This window comes from Engraulis encrasicolus, chromosome 16 (genome assembly GCF_034702125.1).
Source record: "Engraulis encrasicolus isolate BLACKSEA-1 chromosome 16, IST_EnEncr_1.0, whole genome shotgun sequence".
NCBI classification, from domain to species: domain Eukaryota; kingdom Metazoa; phylum Chordata; class Actinopteri; order Clupeiformes; family Engraulidae; genus Engraulis; species Engraulis encrasicolus.
Genome location: NC_085872.1, coordinates 10,724,278 through 10,740,226, shown reverse-complemented (window position 1 = coordinate 10,740,226; position 15,949 = coordinate 10,724,278). Strand labels below are relative to the sequence as shown.

At 44.2% G+C, this 15,949-nt stretch overlaps 1 protein-coding gene across 1 annotated transcript in view; it reads left to right on the top strand.

The window, feature by feature from the left end:
* Positions 1-14,628, top strand: part of LOC134465974 (microtubule organization protein AKNA-like) — a 28,797-nt gene extending 14,169 nt beyond the window's left edge. The window contains exons 10-21 of the mRNA XM_063219872.1: positions 327-500; positions 1,293-1,416; positions 1,929-2,023; positions 6,677-6,885; positions 7,698-7,839; positions 8,504-8,665; positions 9,082-9,158; positions 10,325-10,426; positions 10,976-11,074; positions 11,618-11,732; positions 11,993-12,152; positions 12,975-14,628. Coding sequence (XP_063075942.1) covers positions 327-500; positions 1,293-1,416; positions 1,929-2,023; positions 6,677-6,885; positions 7,698-7,839; positions 8,504-8,665; positions 9,082-9,158; positions 10,325-10,426; positions 10,976-11,074; positions 11,618-11,732; positions 11,993-12,152; positions 12,975-13,154 — 1,639 coding nt within the window. The 3' untranslated portion in view covers positions 13,155-14,628. The remainder of the gene's footprint in view (positions 1-326; positions 501-1,292; positions 1,417-1,928; positions 2,024-6,676; positions 6,886-7,697; positions 7,840-8,503; positions 8,666-9,081; positions 9,159-10,324; positions 10,427-10,975; positions 11,075-11,617; positions 11,733-11,992; positions 12,153-12,974) is intronic.
* Positions 14,629-15,949: the final 1,321 nt, after the last annotated feature.

Here is a 15,949-nt window from a genome sequence, read left to right as displayed (position 1 = left end):
ACACTTATTCAAATAATGGAAAAAAGTATGAAAAGAAGAATGGGGTTGGCTAAACATGAGAAAGTCTTGTTCTGTGTTGAGTCACTGGAGCGCAACAGCGGGGCCTATCAGATGCGGCCCTGTAAAGTTGTTTATGGCGGCCCGCTGTAAGTCGAGAACCGCTGGCCTGTTTAGGCGGCACGCGGCACATCTTCCCATTGGGGTGATAGGGTTACCGGGACGACGGGGCTGGGGACAGTGTGGGTTTCACCCGTGACGAGAGCGACCCGTGTACCGACCAAGCAGCTTTCGTTTCTCTGTTTTCCTCCCGCCTGCGCTTTGCTCAGGTACTCCGACACGTCCTTGGAGAGGCCAGAGACCACACATGCCTCCAGTGCGGGTGAGGAAGATGAGGAGGAGGAGAGGCAGCGTGCTCCAGCTGAGGATGAGGACACCTGCATCCCGGTGCTGGCATCTTCTTTGAGCTCTGAGGCCAAGGACAGGCTGTGGGACACTGGCAGGTGAGAGATAGAGTGTGTGCCTCTTGCGTGCTTTAAAAAAAAAGTAAGTAAGAGTGAGGACGCTTAATGACAATGGTCAAAATGTGATCCTGCTATGAAAGAAAAAAAATCAAAGGAAAAAAAGGATTTTGAGTGTGCAGACTCCTCACTCTAAACTTACAATCAGCCTTACAGTCCAATTACACTCTTGCACCTTTTCCAGAGAGACCATGACCGTTTTCTTTTTCAGTACTTTGGCATGTTTCTACACAACTTGTCATTAGTGGGAATGCTACTGATATGCAGACAGCGGAAATATACATGTTGGCATGTTCATGGAGAAAAAAGGACATGTTCCTGCAACCAAAAGTTACTGTCTGTCTGTAGTGAAACATAGTTTACCCTCTGGATTCTGTAATCAGATGAGGGGGACTAATCCTGCATACTACAAAACATAATGTTACATACAGAGACATTTTGTAGTAGAAATACCGGGTAATATGATGAAACTCTCTACTAGCCCCATAATGCACGTCATACCTCCAAGTTCACTACCATGGTACTGCACTACTATGACTTAACACAGGGCCTTTAGTAATGCACTACAACTTGGTCAGTGCCATTCTGGTAACAGCAAGTTTATAACGCCGTGTCTTAATGGGTTAAGCTTTGTCTGATTGTGTGGATTGTTGTGTGCAACAAAAAAGCTTTAATGCATTCATTCATGGATCTTGTTTTATAGCTGTTTACTAGATAGCAGTTAGTGCCATTTGCAGGTACCTCATGCAGCATTTCTGTTCCATCCTTATCCAGCCCTGGTTGGAGGAATCCAGTGAAAACTGTGTGCACGTTCAGTGGCAGGCCACTAGGGGGAGCTCTCTCCTCCTCAAATGAGAGCGCTGGAGACCCCCTGGACCACGGCCTGTGTTCTGTACAGGTAATGTACACCTCAGTGTGTGTGTTGTTCAACTCGGGCAGTTACATAAGCATGGCTATTAGTTCAAGGCATTATAGGGCACTATAGAGATACCACATGCACACTGACAGATAGGTGGAAACAAACAAGAAATTGTGTGGGATTCTGTCGTAATGGTGTGTCAGAATCTCGTCGTTTCATATTTTTTTAACGTGGCTCTGTCAGGATGTTTTATGACTTATAGCATATATAGAGATTATTTACCATGTTAACAGTATGTGACTTCTCATCGGCAGTAGTAGTATACAGATAATGCATGCATACTGTGTGTGTGTGTGTGTGTGTGTGTGTGTGTGTGTGTGTGTGTGTGTGTGTGTGTGTGTGTGTGTGTGTGTGTGTGTGTGTGTGTGTGTGTGTGTGTGTGTGTGTGTTCTAATCTAATCTAGTCTGTGTCTTTGTCTCTGTGTGTGTGTGGTCATGTTTTTACTGTATGTATACTAATTTGAATACCTGTATTTCTTGCGTATGTTCAGAAGACTAGAAGCCCTGAGATAGACAGTGGACTGGGAAGCACTGACCGGAGCAGGTCAGCTTCAGGACAGTCCCAACCACAGTCACACACAGAGAGGTACACACACACACACACACACACACACACACACACACACACACACACACACACACACACACACACACACACACACACACACACACACACACACACACACACACAAACAGCACCACCAACAACAACCACACACATGGTCATATTACACACACGGTCGAGCATACTAACAGATATTACCTCAACAACACAGGAAAACATCAGCAAATAACCTTGCTTTGTTCAGGTCAACTCCTACTGACACAATAGTTCACATGCGCGGGCACACGCATAAGCACGCATGCGCACTCTCTCTCTCTCTCTCTCTCTCTCTCCCTCTCTCTTTCTTCCTTATCACACACAAATACAACATCACAGAAGGGGATGCCCACGTGCCTGGCTCCCTCTCTGGTTAAGAGTCACAACAGGCCTTTTGTTTACCTGTGCCCATTCTGCCGCCAGTGGCTGTCTCTGACAGCGCAGGTAATGATAGGGTATTACCACCCGTACTGATGGACAGCTCAAGACAAGGGGACAAATCATGACAAATGTAGGAACCTGGCCACGCTGAGAGTTCAGCAAGCTCACAGAGCCACTACTGGTGTCCTAGACTTCCATCTTACAATTAGGGCGTTAAATTACTAACATGGTTAAGTGATAAACCAAGCTTAGTTAACCGACAGGAAGTGGTAAAACTGCTAATAGATATACCTGCAGGCATCATTGAAATGAGAACTCCAGGCTCTTCTATTAGATGATTTACCTTAACCTAGTTTACTACTGAACCAGCTTCTTGGTATACCGCCGGATCCGTGTTGTCAATGCTCATTGAAATCACTGTGTTATTTATATAATAATAATAATAATTCATTTTATTTAAAAGCGCCTTTCAAAAAACTCAAGGACACTGTACAGAGAGAGGCAAAATAAAACAAGACAGATAAACAGATTGTAAACAAAAAATAAATATATAGAAAATAAATTAAAAAAAATAAAACAAAATACAGTTAAAGAATCATAAAGAATAGGCTAATTGAAATAGATGAGTTTTAAGTCTTGATTTGAACAGGGGTAAAGACTCAATGTTGCGGATGTCAGGGGGAAGCGCATTCCACAACTGAGGTGCAGAGCAACTGAAAGCTCTGTTCCCCATGGTGCTGAGACGGGCAGAAGGGACAGAGAGGAGAATGGAGGAAGAGGAACGGAGGGGGCGGGAGGGAATAGCAATATGAATGAGATTAGATAGATAAGGAGGGGCAAGATTGTGGATAGCTTTGAAGGTGTGGAGAAGTATTTTAAAGTGAATTCTAAATTTGATAGGGAGCCAGTGGAGATGTTGGAGTGCAGGGGTAATATGGTGACAGGAAGGGGTTTTAGTTATGATGCGGGCAGCTGAGTTCTGGACCAGTTGGAGCTTGTGGAGAGATTTTTGAGGGAGACCAAAGAGGAGAGAATTACAGTAATCAATGCGAGAGGTGACAAGACTGTGTACAAGAATGGAGGTAGAATGGGAGGTGAGAGAGGGGCGGAGACGGTTAATGTTGCGTAGGTGGAAATAAGCAGACCGTGTGATGTTGTTAATGTGGGAGAGGAAGGATAGAGAGCCATCAAGCATGACACCCAAACTCTTAACTTGAGGGAGGGGGAGACAGGAGAGCTATCAATTGAGAAGGAGAAACTATTTGCTTTGGATAAGGTGGATTTGGTGCCTATAAGTAGGACTTCAGTTTTGTTCGAATTCAGTTTCAAAAAAATTGGAGGTGAACCAGGATTTGATTTCAGAAAGACAGGTAGTGAGGGAGGGGGGAGGGAGAGTGTCAGAAGGGTTTTGCCAGATAGATAGAGCTGGGTGTCATCAGCATAAGCAATGGAAATTAATATTGAATTTGCGGAAGATATTACCAAGGGGAAGGATGTAGGTGATGAAGAGGAGGGGCCCCAGAACAGAAACCTTGAGGCACACCAGAGGTGACAGGGGAGGGCTTGGATTTAAAAGACTTCATTTGAATAAATTGAGAACGGCCAGAGAGATAAGAATGGAACCAGTCAAGGGTGTGTTTACTTATGCCAATTGAGGAGAGTCTGTGGAGAAGGATGGAATGCGAGATGGTGTCAAAGGCTGCACTGAGGTCAAGGAGAATGACAATAGAGAGTAGGCCAGAGTCAGCAGCCATGAGCAGGTCATTAGTGATTTTAACTAGGGCTGTTTCTGTGCTATGTCGAAAACCAGACTGGAAGTGCTCATAGAGGGAGTTAAGAGTTAGATGGGAATGGAGTTGAGAAGCTACAATTTTTTCTAGAATTTTGGAGATGAACGGAAGGTTGGAGATTGGGCGGAGGTTGTTGTAGTCAGAGGGATCAGAGCCAGGTTTTTTTAGTATAGGGGTAACAGCAGCAACTTTGAACAGAGAGGGTACAGTACCAGTGGAGAGTGAGGAGTGGATGATGGCAGAGATGAATGGGAGGAGAGAGGGGAGGCAGGATTTGACAAGGGTTGTGGGGAGGGGATCAAGCTGACAGGTGGAGGGCGTGGATTTGAAGATGAGGTCAGATATTTCAGAGGAGTCCGGGAGATGAAAACTAGAAAATAACTGGTGAAGGGGGAAGAGATCAGCGGGGGAGGGAAAAGATGGGTTGCAGATCAGATGTTGGTGGATCTTATGGATTTTTTCATTAAAAAAGTCCAGTAATGAATTGCAAGTCTCAACTGAGTACATATGAGCAGGGAGAGGTGGTTTAAGGATGTTGTTAAGCACAGAGAACAGGGTTTTGGAGTTGCCTTCATTGGCATAGATTAGAGTGGAGTAGTAATCAGACTTAGTTTGAGAGATGCAGTCCTTGTAGAGTGATATATGAGCTTGGTACATTTCTTTGTGAACAGTGAGACCAGTTTTTCTTGCACCAGGCCTCAAGTTGTCTGCCTTTGGATTTCATGGTCCGGAGTTGAGGGGTGTACCAGGGGGCAGTTTGAGAAAAGGTGACAGACCGAGTTTTAACTGGAGCAAAACAATTAAGGACATTGTGAAGACCATTGTTATACAGAGTGACTAGTTCATCAGGGGAGGAGAGATTATTAGAAATCAGAATGGTTTCAATAGAGGTAGAAAGGGAATCAATGTTAATGTCCTTAATATTACGGAACGAGATAAGGCGAGGGTCNTGATGATGGAGAGGTGGAGAGTGACATTAAAGGAGACAAGGAAGTGGTCAGATATGTGGAGGTCATCAGCTGAGCAGTTGGAGGGGGAGAGACCAGAGCAACAGATTAAGTCCAATGTTAATGTCCTTTAGTATGGGTGGGAAATCAATGAATTGCTGGAAACCAAAACTATCTAGGCAAGAAGAAAAGTCACAAGTAAGGGATGATGGGAATTGTCAAAATGGATATTGAAGTCTCCAAGGAGAATTATATTAGGAGAGAGGGTGGAGAGGTGAGTGAAAGAGAGCCTAATTCGTTTAAAAATTCTTTGTGTGGCTTAGGAGGGCGGTAAAGGGAAGCGATTATGGTGGGGATGGGTCCGGGCAGTTTGCAGGCAATGCCACTCCAGTGAGCTGAAAGAGGGCACAGACAGGGCTGGACTTTCCAAGTCTCGCGGTGAATTATCGCGAGACCCCCACAGCGACCGGAGCCACGGGGTTGAGAGATGTAAACACAGCCATCAGGATTACAGTCATTAAGTTGCGAGAAATCGCCAGGTTGTTGCCAAGTTTCAGTTAAACACAGAAAGTCAAACTTACGGTCGGTGAGGAGATCACGAATGAGATGGCCTTTGTTCGTGAGTGAGCGGATGTTGAGCAGACCGAAGTTAACTGTGGTGTCCTGTTTAACTGATGCGGCGGCGTTATCTGTTGACCTAGCCGGTGTGACTAGTACATTGAGGTTGACAGTACGCCCGGCGAGTCTGCGGGGTCGACGAGTGGTGGACCGATGGATTTTATGGCTGTGGAGTCATCGAAGTTGAAGGTCCGACGAGATCCCCGATGTGTGTATCTCCGTCGAGGCAGGAGGGCGATGTCCGAATGCAGGTGTAGCGTTGGAGGTGGAGGGACAGCCAGGTAGCCACGTAACCGAAGGAGCTCAGCAGCAGAGTATTGGAGCAGACCAGAAGCAGGATGGTAGAGGAGGCACAGTACAATCCAGGCGAGTAAAGACCAGATAAAGTACTTGTCCAACCGCATTGTGAACCGCGACAGTCATAAAAGCAGGTTCTAAAGTTCCAGGGTTGGTTAAAAAAGTAAAAGGCTCAACCGGGTAAAACCGGAGACAACATCTGGGAAAACTCACGACAGAGCAGAGCAGCCTTTTTTAGATGACGAGCAGACGTTAAAACGTCTAAAACTTGCAGATTATAATAGAAAAATATGTCAAAAATAAAAAAAGAATGATTGAACGAGTAAAATCTATCACTTCCTTAAAAACTTAATAAAAATAAACAATACCCTAGGCGGAGCGGCGCAAGACTCGCCAGCGTCCCCGTTGCTAGGTGATTAGTGAATCTGGCTGTCATGTCCACTCACAGACATTAGATAAAATCTCATCAAGTTGTTTTGTCTGATTTTTGTATTTGTTTGTTTTTTGTTTGTTTGTTTGTTTATGCATTTGCTTTATTTGTTTTTTGTTGTTTTGTTTTGTTTTGATTGATTGTTTTTGGGGGGTTTTGTTCGCATGTTGTGCAGGCTGCAGCTCCTCTCCGGCCCAGGTACAGGTAGCCCCCTCACCACCAGTGGCTCCGACAGCGAAGTGTCCACATCCCACCTGACAACCACCGTAGCCATGGCAACCTCAGCGACCTTGCTCCGCCCTCAGCCGCTCCACATCACCGCTGGCGACCAATGGCTGAGAGGCGGTCAACAGGACAGGTCAATCACACGGCAGGATCAGGAAGGTAGCTGAGACCATTTAAACAAACACATTAAATGTTCTTTAACAACCCTGAATGATGATGCCATAGTTTTTGCTGGCTTGAAAACTGATATGGATTAGATTGGACTAGATATCCAGATCTAAGCCATACAAGCCAGTGCAAGTATTTCTAAGGCTTCATCCTTCTCTCCTGTCAGTGTGATTTGGGCATGTAGGATGAAGCAATACACTGGAAACAAATGTTTTTATGTAATCATTTTAAATCTTGTAAATGACAGTTTGTTGATTTGTTGTATTTTTCACTTGATATGCAAACAAAAAAGGATTATCATCACAGAAATTGCAGACTGAAGAGTATGTTCACTTGTATGTCATCAGGAAATTGTTGGGTGTGCTTTTATGGCATCAAAATGAAAAACTAGAAATGCACTCAGAGAGTGTAGACCTCCGCCAAGGAAGTTGTTTGATAGAATATTTGACTATGTTACACCCTAATTTTTTCAAGTCTTTCTGCCTTGTTATTTGTGGAGTTAGAAACAACAATTTACACTATCCTGCAATAGTGAAGAATATATATTTTTTAAATCCTGCATCCGGATCGTTTTGTCATTTCCAACAATTCCACAAAATGTCCTCAAAATCCATTCATAAGTTTTTGAGTTATCCTGATGACAGACAGACAAACAAACAGACAGACATTCCATCGCGACCGAGAACATTACCTCCTTGGCAGGTGTGAAAATAATACCTTTTCCAGAATATCTATTTTCAATGAGCTGCACCTGAAGGGTTTATGTATGTCAAGCACATAATACAATGACTTTGTTCTCCCAGCAGGTGGCGCTTTCAGCCCTGAGCAGCTCTCGCCATTCAGCAGGGAAGGACGCCCGTCCAGCTTCTCACGTGTGCCCAGTAGGGTGAGCACACACAGCCTGCCGCCCAGTGAAACCCAGCCTCACGTCTGCACCTGCCACAGGTGAGTCAGCCTGAAGAGCTGCAGGTCAACAGGACAGGTCAATCACACAGCAGGATCAGGAAGGTAGAGGAGACCATGGCAAAGTTGTTCCAAGTAGAAGAAGAAAAGAATAGTTTTAAACAAACACATTAGATGTTCTTTAATATCCCTGAATGATGATGCCATAGTTTTTGCTGGATTGAAAACTGATATCCATTGGAGTAGCATTGGACCAGCCTGAAGAAGAGGTGCCAGACAGCCCCGAAACAGTACCAGGCATTTAGCTACTGGCAGGCAATATAATGTGTCAGGGATAGTTTTGCAGCAAATGAGTTTTGCTTTTGGAAGGACTTTCTTTGTTTGTGCGTGATTGTTGATTGGCAAATAACTCTTTCACAACTGATTTCACCTCTGTAAAGTCATCTAACTTTAAGTAAAAGCCTTTTATTTGCTGCACTTTAAATGGGAATGTACTACTCAGTGTTATGCTCCACACACAATTTCGTTGTCTTTTACATCTGTGGAAACCCCCACCCCAGAAGTGCCCTTGAGCAAGGAACCTAACCCCATATTGCTCCAGGGACTGTATTCAATACCCTGTAAAGAACGGCAAGTTGCTTTGGATAAAAGCATCAGCTAAGTGTAATGTACGGTAATGTACTGTAATGTATCTCATCTGCTCCAGTGAGGCCCTCCTGGCGCTGCAGTGCGAGGTGGCCCACCTGAGAAGAGCTCTGGAGGAGCGCCTCTCCCACCTGCCCCACTACCCCCAGCCCAGCTCACGGCCCAAGCAGGAGAGGAGGAGCAGGACCCGGCCCAAAGCACAGCACCGACCCAGCTCCAGCAGGTACTGCGGAAATGGCATTTAGACACTATTACACTGCCACAGTATGGTGAAACCAGCTGTCTGTTGAAATTAGAACTGCCCCAACACTAGTATGTTTTGAAAAAGAAATTAAAAACAGCCTTATTCTCATCTACCTTTGATAAAGTGTATTCCTCTTCTACTCTTTTGATAATAGTATCTGTAATATTTTTCTTCTTTTTCCTTCTCAAGCACATTGAATGGCAATTATGTATGATAATGTGCTATACACATACTTTTGCTATTGGTATTGTTACTGGTACATAGCACCACAGCAATGTGATTCAGACCAACTCCACAAAGACAGCTACCGGTACTGTAGAAACTGGTGGTGAGGTTGGTTAATAGTTATATGCAGAGGACATCAGGGATGTTGTGTGTTTTGTGTTTTTATTCAGGGGCACGAAATCCAACCCTGGCGGCCTCAAAGTGGATGACTGGATCTCCTCCGATATGGACCGAAGTAAGAGCAAAGGTAGAGGATCATTAGCCAGGCCGCGCCCTCCTAGTGACGCAGCACCTTTGGCGTTGCAACTAGTCAGGTCAAGAGCAATGCAAGAACTTTCTGAGTTCCCGCAAATACGGGAACTCCTTTAACTTTCTCGGGAAGCAAACAACCATAAGCAAACCAAGGGAGACGGGTCAACCATGCCGTTTGAGATATGTTAATTGTTATGCTCTTGGTCAGACCAAGTCTTGAAGAGATTTGAACGTCGATGATAATCAGGCTAGAGGATCATAACTAGATTCCATTAAATTCAAAATATATTAAAATGTGTACACAAATAGCTTGCTGTCTTGCTGTTCGGCTTTATACTATTTTAACCTTGTGAGCGGAATTTTAAACATTCAAAAAACATAATAAACATTCTATGAAACAAACATTCTATAAAAAGAACACTACAACAATGCAACATTCATTCTAGAATTCCAAAATTCTTTAGATCTTTCATTGTCCAAACATTCGAATCACACATGGTGTGATGGTTGCCTGGTTAACACCAGACCTAATCACAAGTGAGATTAGGTCTGGGGAGTTGCCTATGTAAATTCCGTATGGGACCGGAATACTTGGCTATTATGACACACTGCCCTGCTCTCTGATTGGGCAGAGAAACTGTTAAGGTCGGAATGCTTGGCCATTATGACACAGATCCCATGATCTTGTACGTTATGAGTCATCCTCCCCAGACTGTCTTTCAGATCGAAACGATTGTGTAGAACTAAAGGCAGTATGGGAGTTCCCAGGCTAGTGTGATGGCACATCTTTGAAAATTAATCTACTCCAAGTGGCAGTGGCAAACCCTGTAAAGTTCCCTCTTTCTGAGCTGAATGGCTATCGCTCTGTTCATTTTCGATGCTGGGGACATGGGGAAATCACCTATTACAGAGGAATGCTAAAAGCTAAAACAGGGCTCCTTATGTAACCTAATTGAAAGGCTGCTGTACGGAACATGAAGACAAGGAGAGACCATGTCTAAAGCATTGTGCGTGTGAATGTTGTAACAGAAGCTGTGTGTGTGTGTGTGTGTGTGTGTGTGTGTGTGTGTGTGTGTGTGTGTGTGTGTGTGTGTGTGTGTGTGTGTGTGTGTGTGTGTGTGCGTGTGTGTGTGTGTGTTGTCTGTGGGGCCCCATGTGCAGACAGCCGGAGCTCCGAGCTCAGTGGGAGCCTGCAGAAGTCACTCAGCAGCACGTCAGGCTTCCTGAGCCCACAGAGGAAATCCCAGATCAGCTCGCCCACTGGTCAGACTGGGGGTCTCTCTCTCTCTCCCTCTCTCCAGCCCTGTCTCCATCTCTCTCTTTCCCTCTCTCTCTGTCTCTGTCTTTCGCTCTGGCTCTCTCTGTCTCTTGTCTTTCGCTCTGGCTCTCTCTCTCTCTCTCTCTCTCTCTCTCTCTCTCTCTCTCCCTCTCTCTGTCCCTGTCTCCATCTCTCCCTCTCCCCCCCTCTCTCTCTAACATGCTGCCTTCTCCCAGACTTGTCTGAAAGATTTAGATAGCTATTGTAATAACTATGTTAACAGTGTGAGTTTAATATCAATGCAAAACAATCAAGAACCAATGAACTGAGTTTAAACAAAAGTAAAACAAGTAAAATACAAAAGTTTATAAATATTTATTTATTATGAATTTACATATTACATATTTATATGTTGTGTTTTGTATTTACATTTTATTTAAGTTACATTGTGTTTACATAGAAATATGTAGCTTTAAGCTATGTTGTCATTATAAGTTCCTAAGTTTGACCTAAGCTGTCCCTTTGTCATATAAGTTGTCTCTGGTTCCTTCCAGTGTCGGGGGACAGGCAGTGGTCCCCAGACCTGCCCCTCTCCAGCTCCACCAGGGACGCCAGCCTGAGGCAGGACCATTGCCCCAGCTACCTGCAGCCAGGTAGTCTCACCATTGACTCATTGAATGCTGCTACGCCAAATCACCAACAATCATTTAGGTCAGGGGTGGGAAACCTTCAAATATGGGTCAGGCGCAACAGCATTTAATGCCATAAATTAATTAGTACCGGTAATTGGTGGTAGTCGATATGCTGAAATCTGCTTCTAAGGAGCTGTTTCCACATAGCAGGATATTTTTAAATGTGGATATTTTTTCTCCTGGTTACATTGGTTTTTGCCTTCCGTTTCCATGTAGCAGATTTTTTAAATCCAGATATAAAAAAGCAGGCTTTAAAAATATCCTATTTAGGGGGCTAAAATGCATTTGTTACAATGGAGTATTTATTTTTATCCGCATGTTGCGTTTACACCTAAACAGGAGAAAAAAAATAGCAGGCTTTAAAATAGCAGGCACAGCACAGGAAACAGCACCTTAGATAGCCCACTAAAAACAAACAAAACAAAATCCATACAATGGCGTTGCGATATCCTGCGGTGTGCTACTGGTGAAACGTCACTGATCCCTAATATACTTGTCTCACAGATGAAGGGGTGAAGGATGTGTATGCTAGGAATCGGGATCTGGCCTTGTCAAGGCAGCCTCTCAGCAGGCCCTCTCCACAGCTCAACTACGACTCCTCATGCAGCCTGCCCGCAAGGTACAAGACTTTTGCTTCTCTGACTTGACGGATATACTGGGCTGATTTGCCTTTTTTGCTCGTTTGTTTGTTTGCATGTAATCCACATTGAATTCCGCTTTAAAAAGATAGCCTTACCTTACATTTCTAACTTGGTTCAAACTTGAAATGAGTCCTAAAATACACAGTCATTGAGGAAGCTGCAAGGCTACTGATGATAAAATATACAGCTCCATGGCATGTTAAAGATACACTGTGATCTGTGTGTTACTTTATTCCAGCTTCAAGGTGCTGGAAGGCCAGTCCAGTTCCACTCCTTACCAGAGGCGGCGCTCTACCCAGTCAGACTCAGCCCTCTTGCCAAGCAATGGCTACCTCCCACGGTCATCGCTCTCCTCTCCCAGGCCAAGAGGCTCAAGAACAAAACACAGAACTAGCAAGGTGAGTACTTCTCAAACGTGTTCTTACAACTACCTACGTACATACAGTACATGCACAACCATTCGGATCTGAAAGACAGCGTGGAATCTATCCCTCATCGAGGGTTCCCGAACATGGTCTCCAATCGGAGAACAAGGAGGCGTGGAAATAGCCTGGGAACTCCCATACTGCCTTTAGTTCTACACAATCGATTCGATCTCACTTGTGATTACGTCTGGTGTTAACCAGGCAAGCGTGGAAAGTCGATGACTGCAGATTGTTTGAATAGAAAATAGAAAATGATACACATTTGTAACGCCCAATAAACAGCCGTCGTCAATTGTAATCCACACACCCCCTGCTGGTTTTACATTAGGCAGGTCATGAAAATACCACCCATAAATAAAGTAAAAAAGGTGAGTAAACCTGTTATCAGCAGCAGTAGTAATGGGAGCGGGGCAATGCTGTAACAGTGTAACACTAAGCTTGCATTGTTCAAATACTCTAGTCAATAGGAACAACAGTCATGTACATTATGCTCTTTCACATATCATACATACAGTTTCTTAAACAGATTCAAGGTCCAAATTTGACATACAAAAATATACACTTACATTAAATTATAATACATAAAACAAACATACTGTCCTCACACACAAAGTTGCATATTGCACGACACAAGTTCATGTGTGAGTTGCCAAGACAAGATCAGCAAGGTGGCATATGTGATGTTCATCCTTTACCCTTCCTCTTCTCCCTTCCCATCCTCTTAATCATCTTAATTCTCCTCTTGTTTCACCCTCTTCCTCCTCCTCCTTCTCCTCCTCCGACTCCCTTCCTCAGGAGGAGGACATCAGCAGGACGCTGGACAAAGCCATCGAGGCAGCGCGCAGTATGAAGCGCACCACCGAGCGCATGGCACAGAGCCTTTCAGCCGACCTCACCAAGGCCGAGCTCCAGCGCAAGCTCAGCGGACTCCACACCTCTCTCCCCTCCGAGAGGAGGCCCAACGCCGACTCCTGAACACCACGGCAACCATCCCTGAACACCTCAGCACTGAGGCCTGAACATGTCAGCAGGTGCTGGAGTCTCTCATCAGTTTACCCTTCTGATGCTGCTGTGCTGCGTCCACATTACACATTACCGGGTGTGTCTCGGTCCATGTGTGCTATTGGACCGCACTTTTGAGGGGGATTTATATATTTTTTGTTGTTGTTTTGTAGACAAAGCTGTTGAGAGACGGCCTAATCTAAGGTAACCCATTGGAGGAGTTACATGTTTTCATACTTAATTTAATAAATAATTTCACTGCAATGTTTTTTTTTCTTCTTCTTCCAAAATAAATGAGCATTTTGGAATATTTTATTCAGCCAATGCTGCTGGGAATTTGGCAAAAGGAAGGAAGGTTCCGTGTTTGAACCATTGCACATTCTGGAACAGTCACAAGATGGTGCACTCATCTTGTTCTCTCTCGTCTGTTCCCACGGGACCTCCAAGCACTGTCTCCAAGTGAGCCGCTGCTGCCTCTGCTACCCTCACCGACAGACCACAGGCAGTGATCTTGTTCAGTGCTGACTCTCTTCTTCGTGACACTTTGTAACTAACCTTGGCAACATATCACACAATCAAAAAAATAACCATCTATACTGTATGTACACCTATGATCTGGCCGCATCCTTGGCAGAAGTGGGTCACATTTTGAACTTGATACGTAGCGAAACCCCCGTAATGTAGTTGTCAGCCTGTGCAATGACTTTCCCCTTTCCCCCCGTAGCTAACTTACACACCTGACACCTCACCTTGCCTTCCGAAGGCAACAGCACAACAAAATAACCAGTGATTGAGTTTCTATTGAGTGCCTTTGTTTGTGCATCTTTGTCCCTGGTATTACAGCCCCTGTGGTGTATGGCTCTGTCTACTTTTTTTTTCAGAGATAGTGTTTCTCGTGTTGCCGTCTCTTGGTGTTAACAGAAACATTCTTCGGTTTTACTTCTGATTGTCTGGGTAGCAGGTGATACCCCCTGACGTGAACACACAAACACCATTTTAGCTATGTAATGCATTTCAGTGGGGGGAACAACTTTTTCTTGCTTTTTTTTTCCTTTTTCTTTGTTTGTCCTGAGGGGTCGAGAGTGGCTGCTATCTCAACATTGGCTCTTGTTGTCCTCATGCTGTTCTTGCTCTCAGGGAAGGTGACGGGCGGGAAACTGACCTAACAGAACACAACCAGGAACTACTACTACTACTAATATTGACCCCACTCTAGTCTCAACAACCATGCCAGGCATTTCACTGAGAGTAAGTGGCAGGGACTGTGTCTTACAGACATAAAACATTGCATTTTATTTTTACTTTTTTTTGTTACAATTTTCATGACCATCTGTGATGATTAAATGGGATGCCTTATTCTTTAGAAAAGCAGACTGGGACTGTACCAGCTGCATAGAATACAGGGTACAAATCAGTGTAGCATTATGCAACTGTGGAGGAAAATTACATTTTGAAGAGTTCAGATGCAAAACCCCCTAAGTGCCTTTTCAGAAAATAATCGTAATTCATTTTTATTTAATATAAAGCTATCAAAATTGCATATTTTTTATTTTATTTATGTAATATAAGTATTTATATGTATTATCAAGTACATGAATGTAAACCAAACCAACAACAGGGTTCTCTAAAAATATAGAAGTGCAGGTCTTCAGAAATGGAGTTAGGGGGTTTTGCATCTGGACTCTTCATTTGTTATTTCATCCTCTAGTGGTCTCATAAATCAAAGACTGAATTAAATAAAGATGAAGTGTTCTCAACCATGCCGTTTTTTTCTTCTTTTAAATTGACCATTCTTTTTGTTTTTTAGTGAACCGTTTTTGTCCTTGATTGGTTACATAACCGGCAGAAACGTTGGTAGACGGAAATACACACGTACACACTCACAGCCCCGGCTAGAGCCTTCCTGCTTTAATCATAGCCTGAAGATGATGATCGTACAAATTAATTGGATCCGCTCTAGCAGTGTCTTGCTGAGCGATCTGGTCTGGGCTGTGTCAAGGTGCTGCAGACACTGTAACCCGATGTGTGCTGCTCAGGGCAGGAGTCGTCACAGGTGGCAGCTGCACAAAGGAGGGGAAGTGAGCACAGGTGGAGACAGAGGTCAAGCAGCAACTTGTGGGCCCTCTGTACAATCAGCTCCAATAGACATTCCCACTCCTCCACCCCCTGCCCTCAGCCATAAATCTTCAAAAATCAGACAGTGTGTGGGCCCCCTAATATACTGTACATGGGGCCCTGGTGACTCAGTCACACTTTACTCCCCTGAAAGACACCTGTGCGTGGGGGGAAGGAGCATCTTGGGTCCTGGTTGTGGACTGGGCCTGTATGTTGCTGTGGTGAGTAATCTGCCCTGTGGAGAGTATAGAGGCAAAAACCACACTGCTCTGTCAACCACTTAGAGGTGCACTGTGTAGGATGGTAGCTATTGAACTATGCTGCTCATTGAAACTGCGCTGTCTATTGCCAAATATTTACCAAATAATATACAAACCTTTCCAAATATTTACCAAATAATAAACCAACATTTCCTAGTGTGACGAAAGTACAGTTAGTTTTGCAGCTAAAAATGACTATTTCTGGACATTCAAAATGGCTGACTACAAAAAAGATCCCCCTTTTCATGTATGAAAAGCCCAATTTTCTCAGTTATAATGAATACTTAGAATATGAATCATGGTGGTGTTAAGTATTTGTTAAAAAGGTAACGTGTGAATGGGCAGCATGAAATCTGGAAATGAACTACTAAAAATATTACACAGTGCACCCCC